General features: G+C 32.6%; 1 protein-coding gene across 15 annotated transcripts in view; it reads left to right on the forward strand.

The window, feature by feature from the left end:
- SLC4A10 (solute carrier family 4 member 10) overlaps nt 1–17,719 on the forward strand; it is a 364,848-nt gene that overhangs the window by 70,168 nt on the left and 276,961 nt on the right. For 4 of the 15 annotated variants that reach the window (XM_037745626.1, XM_037745614.1, XM_037745607.1 and 1 more), the window contains exon 1: nt 12,743–13,079. The exons of 6 other annotated variants lie outside the window; for them this stretch is intronic. In XM_037745626.1, coding sequence (XP_037601554.1) covers nt 12,999–13,079 — 81 coding nt within the window. In that variant the 5' untranslated portion in view covers nt 12,743–12,998. Of the gene's footprint in view, nt 1–12,740; nt 13,080–17,719 lie in introns of those variants that run through there. 5 more of the 15 variants (XM_017547897.2, XM_017547919.2, XM_017547929.2 and 2 more) reach the window with 2 other exon arrangements.

The following is a 17,719-nucleotide window of genomic DNA, read 5'->3' on the forward strand; positions in this document are numbered from 1 at the left end:
AGCAAAAAAAAAAAAAAAAAAAAAAAAAAAAAAAGAAATGGTATTGTTTTTAACAATGTAAAAAGGCAGTTATTTATTTTCAGGTTGCTTAAATTGAAATAATAAGCAGTGTTTCATGGATGATTGCCATGTTCCCTTTTATTTCAAAGGCAGATGAAAATGTGATTCAGAACTGGAGAAAAAGGCAAGGTCGAGTGGTATTACTTTAAATTCTGTTATGAATTTTACATACATTTAGATGGCCCCTAAATTATAAAACTTCTTAACCAACCTATATGCCCATCAGTGATAGACTGGATAAAGAAAATGTGGCACGTATACACCATGGAATACTATGCAGCCATAAAAAGGATGAGTTAATGCCCTTTGCAGGGACATGTATGAATCTAGAAATCATCATTCTCAGCAAACTGCCACAATAACAGAAAACCAAACACTGCATGTTCTTACTCATAGGCAGGTGTTGAACAATGAGAACACATATCCTCAAAATGACAAAATAAAAGTGATAAAGTATGGATCTGAAATTTCAGGTGTAAACTGTTGTTTACTTCCTAGAAATCTGTGGGCCAACTGTGCTTGTAACAAGATCTCATTCAGCAAAGATTTGCAGCATTTTTCAATTTTGACTATATCTGGCTTTTAGTTTTTTCTGTTCTATTGAGTTTAATTAACAAATAAATGAAAAATCAAAGTTTGTACCATTTGACAAACATCTCCTCATTTTCCCTACCCCTCAGCCTCTGGCAACCGCCATTCTACTCTGTTTTTACAAATTCAACCTTTTTTTTTTTTTTTAAGATTCAACATATAAGTAATATGTACAGTATTTGTTTCTCTTTATTTGGCTTATTTTACTTAGCAAAATGCCCTTCAGGTTTATTTATGTTGTCCCAAATGGCAGGATTTCCTTCTTTTTTAAGGCTAAAGAATATCCTATTGTTTATATATATGCCACATTTTCTCAATCCATTTATACATCCATGTATGCTTAGGTTGTTTCAATATCATGGCCATTATGAATAATGCTGTAATAAACATGGGAGTGCAGATATCAAAATTGTATTTCTTAGTGTGCAAGTTTAAGAGAAATGCTCAAAACTTGGTATATTTACAAAAGTAATGCCAATCATTGAGGTCTCTTGAGAGACAGCTGACTTTTCCAGGTGACAGCCTCTTTTTATTAGTCACTTTGCCTTTATTCTACAATTATTTTGTTGAGAACATGTTTGACTTTGAGACATATCATTTATTATTTATGACCTGATATCATAGTTGCTTACTATAAATAAATCAAAATTGTAAGGTCAGAGGAACAAATTATTTCAATTTAGAGATTAATGATGGAAGACCTCCATAAGGATTCAGACACCTTAACTCCCTTAAAACTTGCCTGTATAGCTCACACGTTTGTGCTATTATTTACGCATAGGTATTTTTTTTCCCTAGACATACTTTATGTTGTCTAAGGCCAAGACAATATTTTACTTCCTTTAAACCTCACAATGTTAAAGCAGAAACACGATAAAATGTTTAATGAATGAAATTCAGAAACTACACCAGATTGTTTTAAAAAAAAGGAATAAGCCATTCTGTTTCTATATATACTGTACATATTTAAAAAGAGGAATTTAGAAGTAACAAGAAAAAAACTCCCTAACTTGGCAAGGATCAAGGCTTTAGTGGAGAAACATAAGGGCATAAAAACCTATTTTGTTTGAGGCTAATGGACAGAATAATTCAGATTCTTGTTTGATTTATTCTTTGAACAGTTGCTAGTTCACCTAATTAATTTAAAACAAGCTTTAAACCTTAACCCAATTTTAAATTGAAATGGTAAACATTAGTCAACAGAAGATAAAATTGCAGAATTATCTTTGGAAGAAATATTAACACATCCCCTTCGCTCGTTATTATTTTAGTTTAAAATTACTGCTAGATGTTAATGATATTGAGATAGATTATTTAAAAATTCTTAGTATGTTAACATTAAATTTTTAAAATATCTTTGTGTTTCATAGTCAAAGTTATTAGGACCTTAAGCTAAATTTCAATACTCCATTTAATTGTCGAGGTATCTATAAACAAAAAAGACTGAATATGTAATTGTGACTAAGCATAAATATTTGTATATCTGAATATGATGTAGTAATTACTTCTTTTCCTCCAAAGATACTTGGAGTTCAACAAACTATTGACTGGATAGATATTATAACTTTATAATACAGAGAAAAATTAAGTATCCCTAGAGTCAATTGAATAAAGGAGAAAATGGTTTTTGATCTTCCTTTGTTCTGTGTTTCTGAAGTTTTCTGTCCTGTGCCATGGACTGAAACTGATTTTTAGCAAACATGTAATTAGCATTAATTTTAAATATTTACCAATCAACTTTTTTTATTCATGTTTCATTCATACCACTTAATTTACTTTTATATACCCAGTACTAGTTGTTCTTGGAAGGAAAGAAAAGAATAATTTTAAATTTTTATTTTCTTGAATTTTTGCATACTGTTGCATTTTTGTCCTTCAGGAGGTATGATTTTAGAGATAAATTCTCCTTGGTCATCCCCTCAGTCTAAAATTACACTGATATCAACTCTTCTCTGTAGTTCTTTGAATACTTTATCCTACATATTTATAATCATTTATGTTTAACAAAACATTTATTGATTAGCATTTAGAGGCTTCCCAATTTTGTGCTGTTACAAATTCTGTTGCTAGAATCGCCATTGCACTTACATTTTTGTGCTCTCATTCCTTAGGCTATTTATAGTATATCTTCTCAAGATTAAGAATCTTTAAAATTATTATAGCTCTATTTACAGTCAGGCTTAAGAAACATTCTTTCATTAAATTTAAGAGCATTTTAATAGGCTAATTCCTACATTCTACAACTATAAACACTAAAGAGAAAAATAATTCAATGGAACAAATGTTTAGTGATAGTAGCTACATGGCTACCTGACATTTATTATATTTCTCTTGTTTGAGTCACCTTTGAAATTATTCTTTTATTTACCATAAGAGTAGCTTCAAAGGTGACTCAAACAAGAGAAATATGTTTGAGTTTTGAAGTAGCCATCCAACATAGAAAGGTAACTTTAGTGGCCTGAAAAATGCCTTTTAAAAAAAATTGTACTTTAGTTTCTGGGGTACAGATGCAGATCATGCAGGATTGTTGCATAGGTACATAAATGACAAGGTAGTTTGTTGCCTCCATCTCCCCTGTCACCTATATCTGGCATTTCTCCCCATGTTATCTCTCCCCAATCTCCCCACTCCCCACTGTCCCTCCCCTAACCCCCCCAACAGACAGTTTTAATGATTCACAACATAGTTTAAGGACATATTAAGTTCAAATCTTGCCAATATATTTATTAGGTATGATGGGATAATATGAAAGTGAATCATACATATGCTTTGCCTTAAGGATCTTAATAATTGTAACTGAAAGACAAGATTAAGCCTAAAAGACAGTGAAAATATTTCAGAGTAGTCAGGAAGTTAAAGTTACAGGGAGAAAAAAAAAATGTGGCACATATACACCATGGAATACTATGCAGCCATAAAAAATGATGAGTTTGTGTCCTTTGTAGAGACATGGATGAACCTAGAAACCATCATTCTCAGCAAACTGACACAAGAATAAAAAACCAAACACTGCATGTTTTCACTCATAGGCGGGTGATGAAAAATGAGAATTCTTGGGCAGAGAGACGGGAACAACACTCACAGGGCTAGGTCGCCGGGGGGAGGTGGAGAGGAGGGGAAGGGAAGACTGCAGGGGGAGGGGAGGATGGGAAAGGCTAACACCAGGAGAAATGCCTGATATAAGTGACAGGATTCGGGGGGGCCGAATGGAGACAGCAAACTACGGTGGCATGTATATACCTATGCATCAATTCTGCAGGATGTGGGACATGCACATGTAACCCAGAGCCCAAATACAATTAAAAAAAAAAAAAGAGCTATGAGAAAGGGAGTTAAAACCAAAAGCATGTAATTAACGGAGGTTTCATGGAAGATGTTCTTTGTTAAATTTTAATGGATAAATAGGATTTAAAACCATGGAGATGAAGGAGAGAGGCCTGCATTCTAATAACAGGAACGTTTATTAAGTACTTGCTATTTCCTGGATTTGAGGCACTTTATGAATTAAGCACTTATAATTTTAGTTCATCTAATTTTTCCAAAAACACTATATAGATAGAAACTGTTATTATCTACACTATACTGACAGGGAAACTGAGGTCCACAGAAATTTTGTAACTGGTAAAATGTCCCAGGGTTATTAAATGGCAGCACTAAGAGCTGAACCGAGATCAGATGTAATAGCATGAACAAAGCTAGAGGCCTTAAAACACGGAATGATTATTGGGAATGGTGAGCTATTGGGTTTAGGCAGAGTATCTGACAAATAAAAGTGAATAGTGGTTGATGACATTGGAAAGATCTGTCAGAATCAGTTATGGAGATTATCGAATACTAGATGAGGAAACCTGTAGAGTTTTATCTAGTGATGGTGGTTTTGGACAGGTTGAAAATAAGACTTAAAAGGGATTATTGGATTTTGTAACTAGGCAGTCATTTGTATAGCCATCACATTTATTCAGTAATTTCTGTAGGCTAGGATTCTGAGGCAAATGTTGCCAATGTTGAAAATAATGAGGATAGAGAAATGGCCATTGGATGTGGAAAAGGGAAGGAACTGATCATCCTCCGTTATGCACTTTCTCTTCTACAGTTAGCTTATCAACTTTTTAAATGATCCATTGGCTCTTCTCTTAATAGTGAAGATGATAATAATAATAAAAATATCATGTATTGAACTTATATATGCTAGACTATGTTGATTGCCTTATATATACTGTCTTTTTAACTTTCAAAATAACTTTATGAGGTAAAAACAGTATTAACTGTATTTTACAGATGAGAAAACTGAAGGCTGGAAGCTCAAGCAACTTGCTCATGGTTACTAATTGGTGAATCCAAGATTTAGTCAGTATTTGACTCCAAAGGCATTGGAATATAAAACCTGCGTTATAGCACTGAATTTTTATAGCATGTTTTGCTCTACTAGCTCTGTTGTGTCTACACTCTTATCCTCAGATCTTGGAAACTACGGCTCAACCATATATTTTGTGTCTGATTCAGTTTAATTATTTTATAATTTTATTTTATACAGTTCTTTATTTTTTATACTATCACAAGTCAGTCTTTTTAAGAATGATAGTAGCAAACATATATTCAGCAATTACTCTATGACAGGCAGTACGCTACCTGCTTCACATGTAATAATGACATTTAATCCCTGCACAACAATCCCTCTAAGGTTATCATCATTTTACATTTGAGAAAACTGAGACAGAAAGCATATATACAGAGCCCAAGGTCAAAACCAGTTTTTGAAATTAGTAGTCTGTCTCCATAGCCTGTGCTTTTAACCACGACATATGAGTCCTTTTGAAAAATAAAGGATGAGTTTTGAGAATTTTTAGTTTTTTCTTTTAGGTGTTTTTTGCTCTTAACAATCATATTTATTTATGATCTGTGAACCTGTCTATGTTAGAATTTAAAAAGACAAAACTTGTCTTTAGCTTTCATAACTATCACTTTAAGTACAATTGTAGTGTTGCCAAAATTGCATTTTTTCACTGCACACTGATTTTATTATTTATTTATTATTCATTTCTTGCTTTATTCTTTAATTTATTATTATTTATTTTTATTAAAAATTTTAAAATAATTTCAATTGATATATAATAGTTGTACATATTTTGGAATATATTTGATATTTTGATCAAAGCACACAACTGTAATGATCACATCAGGGTAATTGGGATATCCGTCACCTCAAACATTTCTTTTCATTGAGAACATTTCAATCCTTCTCTTCTAGTTAGGTTGAAATATGCAGTAAGTTATGGTTGACTATAATCTCCCTACTATAACAGTGAATAATAGAACTTATTCCTTCTATCTATTTTGTATCCATTAACCAACTTCTGTTTATCCCCCTACCTTTTACCCTTCCTAGCTTCTTATAACCACCATTCTATTCTCTACCCCCATAAGATCCACAGTTTTAGCTCCCACATATGAACATGAAATCATCAGAGATATGCACATCAAAACCACAATGAGATATCATCTCTCACCCCATTTAAAATGGCTTTACCAAAAGACAAAAAATAATGGACGCTGGCCAGGATGCAGAGAAAGGGTAATGCTTGTACACTGTAAGTAGAAACACAAGTAGTGCAGCCACTATGGAAAGTAGTGTGGAAATTTCTCAAAATAGAACTACCATATGACCCAATTCCACTGCTGAGCATATATCTAAAAGAAAGGAAATCAGTATATTGAAGAGATATCTGAATTCCCATGTTTATTGTAGCATTTCACAATAGCCAAGATATGGAATCAACCTAAGTGTCCAACCACAGATGAATTGATGAAGAAAATGTAGTATACATACACAATGGAATATTATTTATGAAATCTTGTCATTTGCAACAACATGGATGAAACTGGAGGTCATTATGTTAAGTGAAATAAGCCAAGATTGCATTTTAATGCTAGCTAAGTTTATCAGAAAATTTCACTTAAGAATCATTATTTCATTGGGTTTTTGAAACAATGAAAACTTTTAAAGATTAAATACATGGCAAATTTTTATTTATATTTTCCTATCATTTACTTAGCACTGGAGTGCTTGGAGAGGATAAGTTAACACATCAAGAAAATATTGTATTTTGGAGACTTATTGGTGGCTCATTGGTCCTCCCAAGTGATTCCTTGGCTGAAGATATATCTGATAGTCATTTGAAAGGTTTCTTAAGGCTACAAAAACCTGTCTTTCTGTTTCAATGAGTAAAATAGCTTGCTCTGGGAAAATGACTCCTTCTTTATAGGTCCACTCATTCTATAGATGTCACAGAGAAAAAATAAAGTCTATGTCTACATTTATCATTGCGTTGGTTTTCAATTAGTCTGCTTTGCCATCTTTTAGTAACTTCAAAGAGTTGTTTTGCTTTACAATCCTAGGTATGTTCCCTATGGATCAGCAGTGTATCTTTGTCTATAAGCACAGAAACAAGGAAGCTGTATCTATCCTAAGTTTTTGTTGTTACTATTAGAAAACCTACAAAGGTAACTCTATTTGGTTTAATTATCCTTAATTTAAACCTTTGTGTTAATGTACACCTACCTTTCCTTTTCCATTTTCATACTAACTTTTTGAAAGTATTATTCTACATAGAGACTGTGTGATAACACAGTTTTGGCAAGACAAAGAGGAAACAAGATATTTCTATTGGATGATATAAATAGATACAACCCTTCTGGAGGAAAAATTAGTAGTTTTTACCCAAAGCCTCAAAAACATTTATATCCTTTGATCCAGTAAGTTTACTTATTAGGGTTTATTCTAAGAAAACAGAAGATATATGTAAGGCTTTGTACACAGAGATGTTATTACACTATTATTTATAATATTGGAAAATGGAAAAAACTGAAAAGTGTAAGAATAGGAGATTGGTTCAATGAAGTATGGTACCTCTATTTGATAGAATACCAGTTAGCCATTAAATATTATATTGTAGAAAAGTACTTATTGATGTAAGGAAATGTTCATAATATAATACTTGGTAAGGATGAATAGTTTACTATCATTTTAGGCATATATTATTTAAAATACTAAAAGTAAAATCAATAATGGTTATCTCTGTATAATGAAATTTTATGAGTGATTCTCCCCATCTTTTTGATCTTTATGTTTTCTTCTGTCTGTATAGACATGAAGTACTTTTGTAACTGGTATAAAAAGTTAGCCAAATACAAAGTCAGTATTACCTAGAAAATTATTGCATCTCTTATTTTCCTCTATTGTGTGATCTACTATACAGTTTTACTGATGATTATGAAATTAGAAAAAAAATGAATCTATTAATAACTGCAGTAAAAAAAGAAACGGTGTATTATTAAAGTTTGCTACTATCATTTGCATATTGAAAAGGTACCATATCTTTACCATTTTAGACAGGCAAAGGTGTTTTATTAGAGGCACGAACACTTCATCTAAACTTCAACTGAACTGATCCTTTGTGTTGTGGCACCCTACAACATATACTTCAACAGCCAGCGCTGATTATTTGCCATAATAATTACGATTTCAATAGCAACGGTCAGCCTCCATCTATAAGGTGTTCTTTCCTAATAGCTTTGCTGTGCACTATAGATATGTATGCCCCCGAATTCGACCATATTCCTTGTAAATGTGAAAATATGATAGTTTCATCACTTCTCAAAAAAAGAGAAGTAGGTACTCTGCAGTATTCCCATTGCTTTCCATTGTCCTGCCGTTAGTGAAAATCGCTTAAGATTAACTCTAACTAGCAATGATTAGTTGGACAAATGCTGTCACAAAGTTATGCCATACAGTTTTTTTCATTTTTTTTCATATAGCGCTAAGATTGTTGTGAGAGTTAATTTGTCAAAAACAGTCTGTACCAGCTTTATCTCAGTATAAATAAAGTGTGAAAGTAAATAATCACACACACATAATAAATAATACAAAGGCACATAAGGAATGTTTTTTTTTAAGTTTAGATAGTCGATGAAAGTAGATTTGAATATTTTCATGAAATTAGACTAGAAATATAGTACATTAGAAAAACTGAAATCTGAAGCAAAAATTTAGTGAAAAGAGGAAGCATATGAGAAACAGTGGTATTTGTTGAACTATTGAAATACTCCAAAAAACTAGTTCCTATTTTTATGAAAAACATGAAGTCTACAGTTATATATTTAAAAGATGAGTCATATTGGGAGCCATCTTTAAAAAGTCAGATATTTGGTCTATTTTTTTTTTTTGGCGTTTGTTTTACATAGTTGAAATTGTACCCCCAAAATATATTGGGATATTGTTTTCCATTTAGTATGCTATTATGCTATATATTTTCCTTTGTCATTAACGTCTTCTGATCATAATATTCAATGGTTACATGGCATTACACTTTTGGCATTCCATAATTTAACTAATCTTTATCTTATTATTTTTATTTATTATTTATTTTTTTTTGAGAAGGAGTTTTACTCTGTCACCCAGGGTGGAGTGCAATGGCATGATCTCAGCTCATTGCAACCTCCACCTCCCAGGTTCAACTGATTCTCCTGTCTCAGCCTCCTGAGTGGCTGGGATTACAGGCATGTGCCACCACACCTGGGTAATTTTCTTTCTTTTTAGTAGAGACAGGGTTTCACCCTGTTGGCCAGGCTGGTATCAAACTTCTGACCTTCTGATCTGCCTGCCTCAGCCTCCCAAAATGCTGGGATTACAGGCATGAGCCACTGCGCTCAGCCTTCTTCTAAATATAGCACTAAACAGCTTTGAGCAAAAATCCTAATCTGCACTATTGCCTTTAGACAGGAAATACTAAGGCAAACAATAGAACATTTTTAAGACTCAACACGTTTTGCCAAGTTATTTTGAGAAGTTGAACTAATTTACACTTTTTAAAGCAGTAGTATGTAAAACAAATGAATTGTAGTTACTGAGGTATTCTTTGAAACACGTTGCTTTTGAATACAAATAAAAGGTAAATGTTTTATGATAATGTAGAAATTTAATATAGAAAACTTGTGATTCTTATAGTTTCTTTTTACTGTTTCTCAACCTAAAAAATATTAAAATGGATGTTATTTGAATTACTAAGATATGTGTGTTTATACAAAAATATAATTAAAAACAGTGATTTATATTGGGGAAAATCAGGAAACAGGAATTCTGAATTCTGACCTTGGCTCTGCTACTAACTGATCTTGGATATGTTTCTTAACTTCTCTAGAATTTAGTTTTTCCCATCTGTAAAATTAGTGTATTGCTAAACAAGCAGTAATTATAGTAAAGAAGTTCTTCCTCTTTTTAAGATGCTGATCATTTATCATTTGAAATGTTCTTATGTGCAGCAAGTCATTAAATTAATAAAGTTACCCTCAATGTGTGCTTTTTACTCTGCCATGGTGTGAATGTTTTTGCACCTCCAAAGTTTATATGTTGAAAATGTAATCACCAATACAAGGGCATTAGTTGAGACATTTGGGAGGTGATTAGACCATGAGGGCAGAGCCCTCATAAATGGAGTTAGTGCCCTTATAAAAGAGGCCCTAGAGAGTTGCCTTTCCCCCTTTTCTGCCATATGAGGTTATAGTGAGACTTCTCAGGCTCAAGAGCTGTGAGAAATAAACATTTGTTGTTGTTATGCTATCCAGACTGTGGTATTTTGCTATAGCAGCCCAAATGGACTAAGATACTATCTTTTGGCTCTCTCTTCATTCAGTCCAAGGGTGGTATTCTGCTAGGTTTTGGCTATTCATATTTCTTTTATCAAATATTTGTTAAGGCTAGGGAATGTCTAGAGTTATTCTGCTTTACTATTATGACTATACCTTAGTAACACTGGTATGAGTAGCATACTGTATGAATAAATAATTTGTTTTAGAGCAATGGTTTCCTAAAAACTAGGTATCTTATAGTTTTTAGCAATTCGTCATGTTAAATTACTATTAAGAGGGTCAAGTAATAGATTTTAAATAATTTTTTGGTTTAAATAGATCTTATCAACTAGATAATAGAGAGATTAAGAGCTGCCTTGCACTGAGGTTTCATGTTTTTATTGCAAAGATCAATTGTGTTTGCAAGAAAACACTGAAGAAAATAAGATTACATATACTAACTGATAACATCCAGAGAATGATAAAAATATCAATGTTTATATTCATGCTATGACAAAATACCTGAAGGAAAAGTTCAATTTTTTATTTTTTATTATTGATTCATTTAATAACTTTGATATATAATAGTAGAGGTGGTTAGGAATGAACCTTGCTTGACATTTCTCTTTCCCTCATTTCTCACATTCAATCTCCAAATTCTATCTTTTTTTCACAAAGATGTGTATCTGGAATCTATTCATTTTTCTTCATTCCTACTGCCACTTCTTTAGTTCAGGCCATCCATCATCCCCTGATTGAAGTTATGTAACATCCTCCTAATTTGTCTCCCTTCCTGTGGTTTTGTTTTACTCGATTGTCTATAGAGTAGCTAGGATAATTTAAACCTGATTATGTTGATGGTTTCTCATTTCCCTAAGGGTAAAGCTCACACTTTAAATGGTTCCTGAGGCTTACCATGCCTGGCCCCCGCTTTTCATCTCTCCCCTCTGTTCTTACATGTTACCGTCTATCCATGCTATATTTACCATTCCTTGACAGTGACTAGGTCAGGATCTTCTGTTTTAACAGTACTTCCCTAGGGAAATCCTTTCAGATTCCTAGATTGGGTATGATGCCTTGCTGTTGCTTTCTTATCAACTTTTAATTCTTCAGTTATAACAAAATATACTTGCTGGATTTATCTGCTTTCTGTGATAGCAGGTTTTGTGTTGTTTGTTACGGAGTCCCTAGCACCTATATAGTACCTGACTCATAGAAGGTGTTCAATATTTTCTACAGGAAAGAATGAATATAGAAAGAGAGATAGTATAGCTCAGGAAGGCTTTATTGAGAAGATAGATCTTAAAGGATGAGTATCTATTTTGATTATAATAAGAGGGTAAATATTACATAGATAGAAATATTTGTTTACATGTGATTTTTCATTCAGTTATGTTGTCACATACATACAGCCAAACTACCAAGCTCTGTGTCTGGAAACTGTGCAGATAGAGGCAGTAGTTGATCTAAAGGGATAATTTGGATCAGCCCAGTTTCTTAAGACTCACTGTGACTAGTCTCCATCAAATGTTGTAAGTGGGAGTAGGGAAACTATTCACAGGTAGATAAATAAAGTGTTCACAGAGTCACGAATTCAGGCCGTTCATAATTTGAAGGCTATTTCAAGGTAATACGTTGTACTTGGTGTCTTAATTTTGAATGTAGTTGAATTGACTATAATCTTAGTCTTTTTTTTTTTTTTGATTTGTGTTTTCTTTATCTCTAAAACACAACATTTTGTCACATGGTAAAGAGAAAGCATTTCCAATTATAATTTTTGAGATATTGATTTTCTATTATGAAAACACTTTATCAATCTTAAAGATTCCTGATTCTGCTATGTTGTGGTAAAAGAAAACATTATTCAAACTTTGATAAATAAAACACAGTGAAAATTCATAATAAAAATGCCAGTAACTTAATAGGTTTTAGTACTAGACTTAACCATGCAGTCTTAGAATTTGATAATAGCACACTATCTTTTGCATGTTAACTGTTTAGAAGAAGATACTAAATAAAAATATAAAATGTATGTTGGTATGAAGAATCTGAAACATAAATGAAATTCCTGAAAATTAAAAGGTGAATATATATTTAACTATTTACTATTGTACACAATTATCAAAGATTGCCAAAATAAAAATCCTTTTTAGGCACTCATCATTTTGCTGGCTTGGATAAGTGATGATACCCAGAGTTTGGAGGAAAGTTTCCTTTAAGAAGTATAATTTTGCTTGGTAAATCATAAAGTTTAAAGCTTAGTCACGTATAGCGAAAGCTGCCTAATAATTAAGAGTTGACATTTTAACATGGTATTTGGAACAGACACATTGGATACTTAATTAAATGGAGAACTGCTTATTTTTAAAGGACTGAAAAAATTTGACTATACTTGGCAAATGAAATCTTCATAGTAGCAGAAATGGGAAATCTGAAGGATGTGGCTCATGATCTGTTTGGATGATGCAGAATTGCTCTAAGCAGTAAGCTTACTGTTTTCAGACAGCATTAGCAGCATCAGCAAATACAACTGTGTCAGTCTCTCTTAGTATGGGGTGTTTGTAACTGCACAGGGGAGACGATAAACAGTATATGTGATTTGATATCTTGATGATGGCTTAAACAGATACTGATGGACAGATCTGCTGTTTGATATTTTTTTCAATAGCCCTGAAGATGCTGAGACATAGAGATGGCTGTGATTATCTTTTGTAAGACAGGAAATGCAGTCTTTAGGGGTTTCTGGAAATAGAAAGGTCATGCAGTCTGGAACCTGTGAGCCTTTTCAATCTCTAAGTCATCAGGTATGACCTCATGAATTATGATGATACTATCAGAATGTAGGGTGCTTGCTTTTTCTAGTTCTTACTCATTGAAAATGTTCATTAATGTAATTGTTTACTGTCAGACTTTCCTTAGGATATTTGAACAAGTAAGATTTACAGCAGCTAAACAATATGATTATTAGAAATGTGTGTCTATGTGTGTGCCTGTGTGTGTCTATGTGTTTGAATTTGTGTTTACTTTAGCTTCTTGTGGGGTAGAGGGGGCTAAAGCAAGGGATTCTTTGAATGTGATTAAAAGCAAGGTTTGAGGCACTTCAGATTTTTCCAGATTAAGCCTGAGTAGAGTCAATATTTATATTTTACTTCAAGTGATAAAAATAGTATAAATTGATCAAACTGATAAGGATACATCATAGCTAGCTGCTTATAGATAGTGATATATTACAATATTTTTATTATTTGGAATTTCTTAAGCATAGAAACTGATGCTGCTACCATTGTAGTGTACTACATAGCAATGAAAGTTTGATGAATAGAATCATCTTTATCAGCATCTGATCTATAAACTAATTTCCTGAAATTTATGTTGCATTATCTGAACTGTTTTAAAAACATTGGATTAATCATTTCTCAGGTCTATTGAAATACTGATGCTCTTGGTGCTTTTAAGGTAGATATACACTAACACATTGTTCATAGATGAAAGCAGACTATAAATCTGTTTTTCACAAAGAAAGCTTGTGATATTTAAGCGTATTGAAGATTTTTTGACCCAGAAAGCTTCGTCCTTTGCTTACTTTCATTTTCAAACTGAAAATACTTGACTATATTAAACATGCAAATGATTTGGATTTTATGTCCATTTTGTCCCAAAACCCTGCCATTTACTTTAGACTATTTTCACCCATCAAGTTATATATAATACATTTAACTTTGATTTGTTATAGCATATCCTCAGAATTATATACTTGAGTAAGAAACTACCTATATTTGACATTCAGATTTTGAAGGATATATATTTCATTTTTTAAAATAGTGTGCATACTTCTGCATCAGTGTTAGAGAACTTTTCAGGTACTCCATATTAAGTGATCAAAAAGAGATAGACATGTTGCAGCAGTTGTCAACAGAAAGATGGTTTTGTCTTCATGATTCTATAGCCTGGTTGTAATTTAATGCCTCATCAGGGTTAAATGACATAGATTTAAAAAATGGATATATTTAAGGAAGTATGAAACAATGAATTGATTCAGTTAAGGGTTAAGTTTCTCCTTTTTAATTAAAAACATATTCTGCCTACTGATATTGACTATAATTTATATGTTATTCAGGCTACTTAGCCAGCTTATATTCTTATTAGTAGGGAAGATTGCCATATTCTTAAGCTTGATTAATTTTGAAATGATTTGAATATACCTTTTAGTTGCAACAAAACCTGTCTAATCTGTTAGAATTTATTTCCAGTATTTGCATGTATTAGTCATTATGAGTACATTCTGTTTCTTGGCATTGCTTTGGGATTCTTCTTGGTATTGGCTTCACAGCATTCTGCTATTTTTCACTGTATTCCTGACCTTTCAAGAAAACCGGACTGTAAAGATTTTTTGTTACTTTCCTAGTGGCACTTAAATGAGGATCTCTCAATAATTTTGTAAGGTGGAAAAATTACTATTTTAAAATTGTCATTTCTGTCACAAATCAGAGAAATTTTCTCTATTACTATTTCAAAATATACTACATTAAAAAGTAAAGACTGGTTAGAATGTTGGTTAAATGCAATGTTAACCTTTCTGCATGGCAAGATAATCTTGACCTTTAGAATGGTAAAACTGATTGTAAACTTGCCCAGTAATGATTGGTCATGTTCCTTACCTTCGTTGCCTTCGTTTCTACTATTTTACATGCATTTCATTAAACGTCATAAAGGTTTTTAAAGGTAAGCTGTTTATAAACAACTATTTGAGTAATTCTTCAATTCAGTAAGCATCGTAAAGGCTGATCATTGCATGATACTGTATATATTTGGTGTTATGAGTAATGCAGAAAAGAAAAAGTCATTTCCTGCTTTCAAGGAGATTAGAAAACCCATACAATAAGTTGTGTTTATATTTTGAATTGACTTTTAATAGGTAGTATGCTACAGTCAGTTTCAACTTAATCTATAAGCTGATGAATCTTATAATGAGTTACATGTAACCTTTTTTTCCTCATGTAAATTCCTTGATATTAGATAAATGAAGGTTTAGGTTTAAACTGTATAATTATGCATCCCATAACTTTAGTGAAAATTGCTTTAAAGACTTTTAGAGTGTATAATTCCTTGTATAGGGCTTTATAAACTGTGCGTAATTCCTTGTATAGGGTTTTATACAACAAGCAAAGTAAAATAGCTTTGCGTGTTATGTAAGCTATCATTGTCAGCATGAGACTGAAGGTGGACCTAGTGTGCTGGCAGGGGGCAGAAACATCAGCTCAAAATAGAGACGTGACCAATCTTGTCTAATTCCAGGCTCAGTATGGGTAATTAAGTCTTACAGAAGGGGTTTTGACTTCATAGGAATAAAACTTGGAAATAAAGAGTAGCAAGTGTGGAAGTGTCTGATACTGACTAGGTCATTTTGAGAGTCCTTTGAATAAAATGGAGGAATAGGACTTACCTCAGGCTCTGAGAAAGCAGATTGGGACCAACTAATGTGGAAGTGGATTTAAGCTGCTGCTTTGTGAACAGTCAGGCCTTCCTTTCTTCTCTTTCATTCCAATATGCTTGCTGACAGTTGCAGGAAGGTGGGTAGGGCAGTTGCAAAGCCCTTGTTTCCCCAGAATCCCAAAATGGGACACGCTGCCTGATAGTGGCTCCAAAGTGCCCATTACCTTGTGTTAGAGCAATAGAAAGTTGATTTGCAAATTCTTCTGGTTTGTAATGGCTAGCTGCAGTAAGGGGCTAGTGTGATGGTTCTGTGTCTAGACTGCCACGTTCTCTGGGTTCAAATCTTAGCTATACTACTTACCAGCTGTATGATCTTGGCTTGTTTCCTGATACGTAATATAGGGATAATAGTGGCACCTACTTCAAAGAGTTGTGGTAAACATTAAGTGAGTTAATGTATATGAAACACTTATAAGAGTACTTGACGTATAGCAAACATATTATTGTCAACATCCTTTGTCCACAGACTTTGTTATAGACATTCTAAGAGGTTGGATGGGCTACTGGCAAGATTTTGTAACAGTCATCATGCAGTTTAGTTATGTTCCCTCTCCCTCATTCTCTTTATCAAATAAGAAACATATGCTACACTGAAATATAATTATAAAAATGCAAACAAAGAACAACATGCTATATCCACTTCAATTCTAACACTTACTGACAATAAGAATTATGACTTGATGAAAGACTTTGTGTTTAAACTTTGCATCTGCCTACTAGGCTGATTCAAACTCTTAGAATTCTATGTGTGTAGATTCTTTGCTTCTCTGTAGTATACCATCTACTTTTTTCATGACTGAAAGATTACTAGAATTTGGGGAAAATTTAACAGCAACTTAAGATCTTTCTTGGCTATTTTTTAATACTAAAATTAAGGGGTAAAAATAAAGACTTAAAGAAAATAATGGGGTAAATTTGCATAGCACAGATTTAATGATAGTCATCAAAAATGTACAGGACAAAAAATTTTACTGAAAGTTGAACACAATGTGTTTTTAATAATTTTATTTCTTGGCATTTTTATTCTAGATGGAATACTAAAATAAAATATATCATAAATAGAATACTATATATAGAAATAGAACAATTCAAGTTCCCATTTGATAGAGCATAATATTTTGAATTGCTGGTCATTATTTAATGTAAAAGCATGTATCTGCTTAAAATTATCACTAAACTTCAAAGTACAAATGAGTAATATGATATTTGGATTAAATTTACATGCTTAAATATGGCATTTTGTTACATCTCTGAATTTCACTTCTCTTCTCTGAAGAAATTTCCTCAGTGTGCTGCTGTTCCCCCAATTGGCACAGGGTCAGTTGAACCTCAGAATAATGCAATTTTTAAAAACAAATATACAAAACCTTACAATGTTCTAGGAAGAACTTACTGGGCAAGGATATAAAATTCTGCAGGTCTCTGCCTTCACTAGGTTACAGGTAATGGGTTATAACTACAAAATACAAGTAACTATAGCAGAACATGGAAAGTAGTGAATGCCATGAGGTAGATCTTGAAGACTGCCTCAGATAGAGAAAGGGTCATTTCAGGCAGACGAAGCAACATAATTAAAGGTAGAGAGGCAGAAAGCAAATAATAGAATAGTTCATTTTGGCTATAGCCTAGTGGGATAATTTAGACTTATCACAGGAAAGGTTTGTTGAGACCAGATAAGTGTAGAATCTTGAATGCTAGATTATGATTTCTAAACTAAGAACATTTGTTTGGCAATGTTCTTATTCCTGGAAAAAATAAAATAAAAAACAAAAGAGCAGTACCTATATTTTGAAGTCATTTTCAGAGCTCTAACCCTCTTGAGACTTTGAGAATGAAAATTAAATTCCTGAGTAGATTTAGTAGTTAGTAGACAAGGTAGGGGGTAGAAACAAACTGAAGGACTTTAATAAAATTTTCTATCAAAATTGCACATGAGAACATTTCTCAGTCT

The sequence above is a fragment of the Cebus imitator genome, unplaced genomic scaffold (genome assembly GCF_001604975.1).
Source record: "Cebus imitator isolate Cc_AM_T3 unplaced genomic scaffold, Cebus_imitator-1.0 Scaffold10, whole genome shotgun sequence".
NCBI classification, from domain to species: domain Eukaryota; kingdom Metazoa; phylum Chordata; class Mammalia; order Primates; family Cebidae; genus Cebus; species Cebus imitator.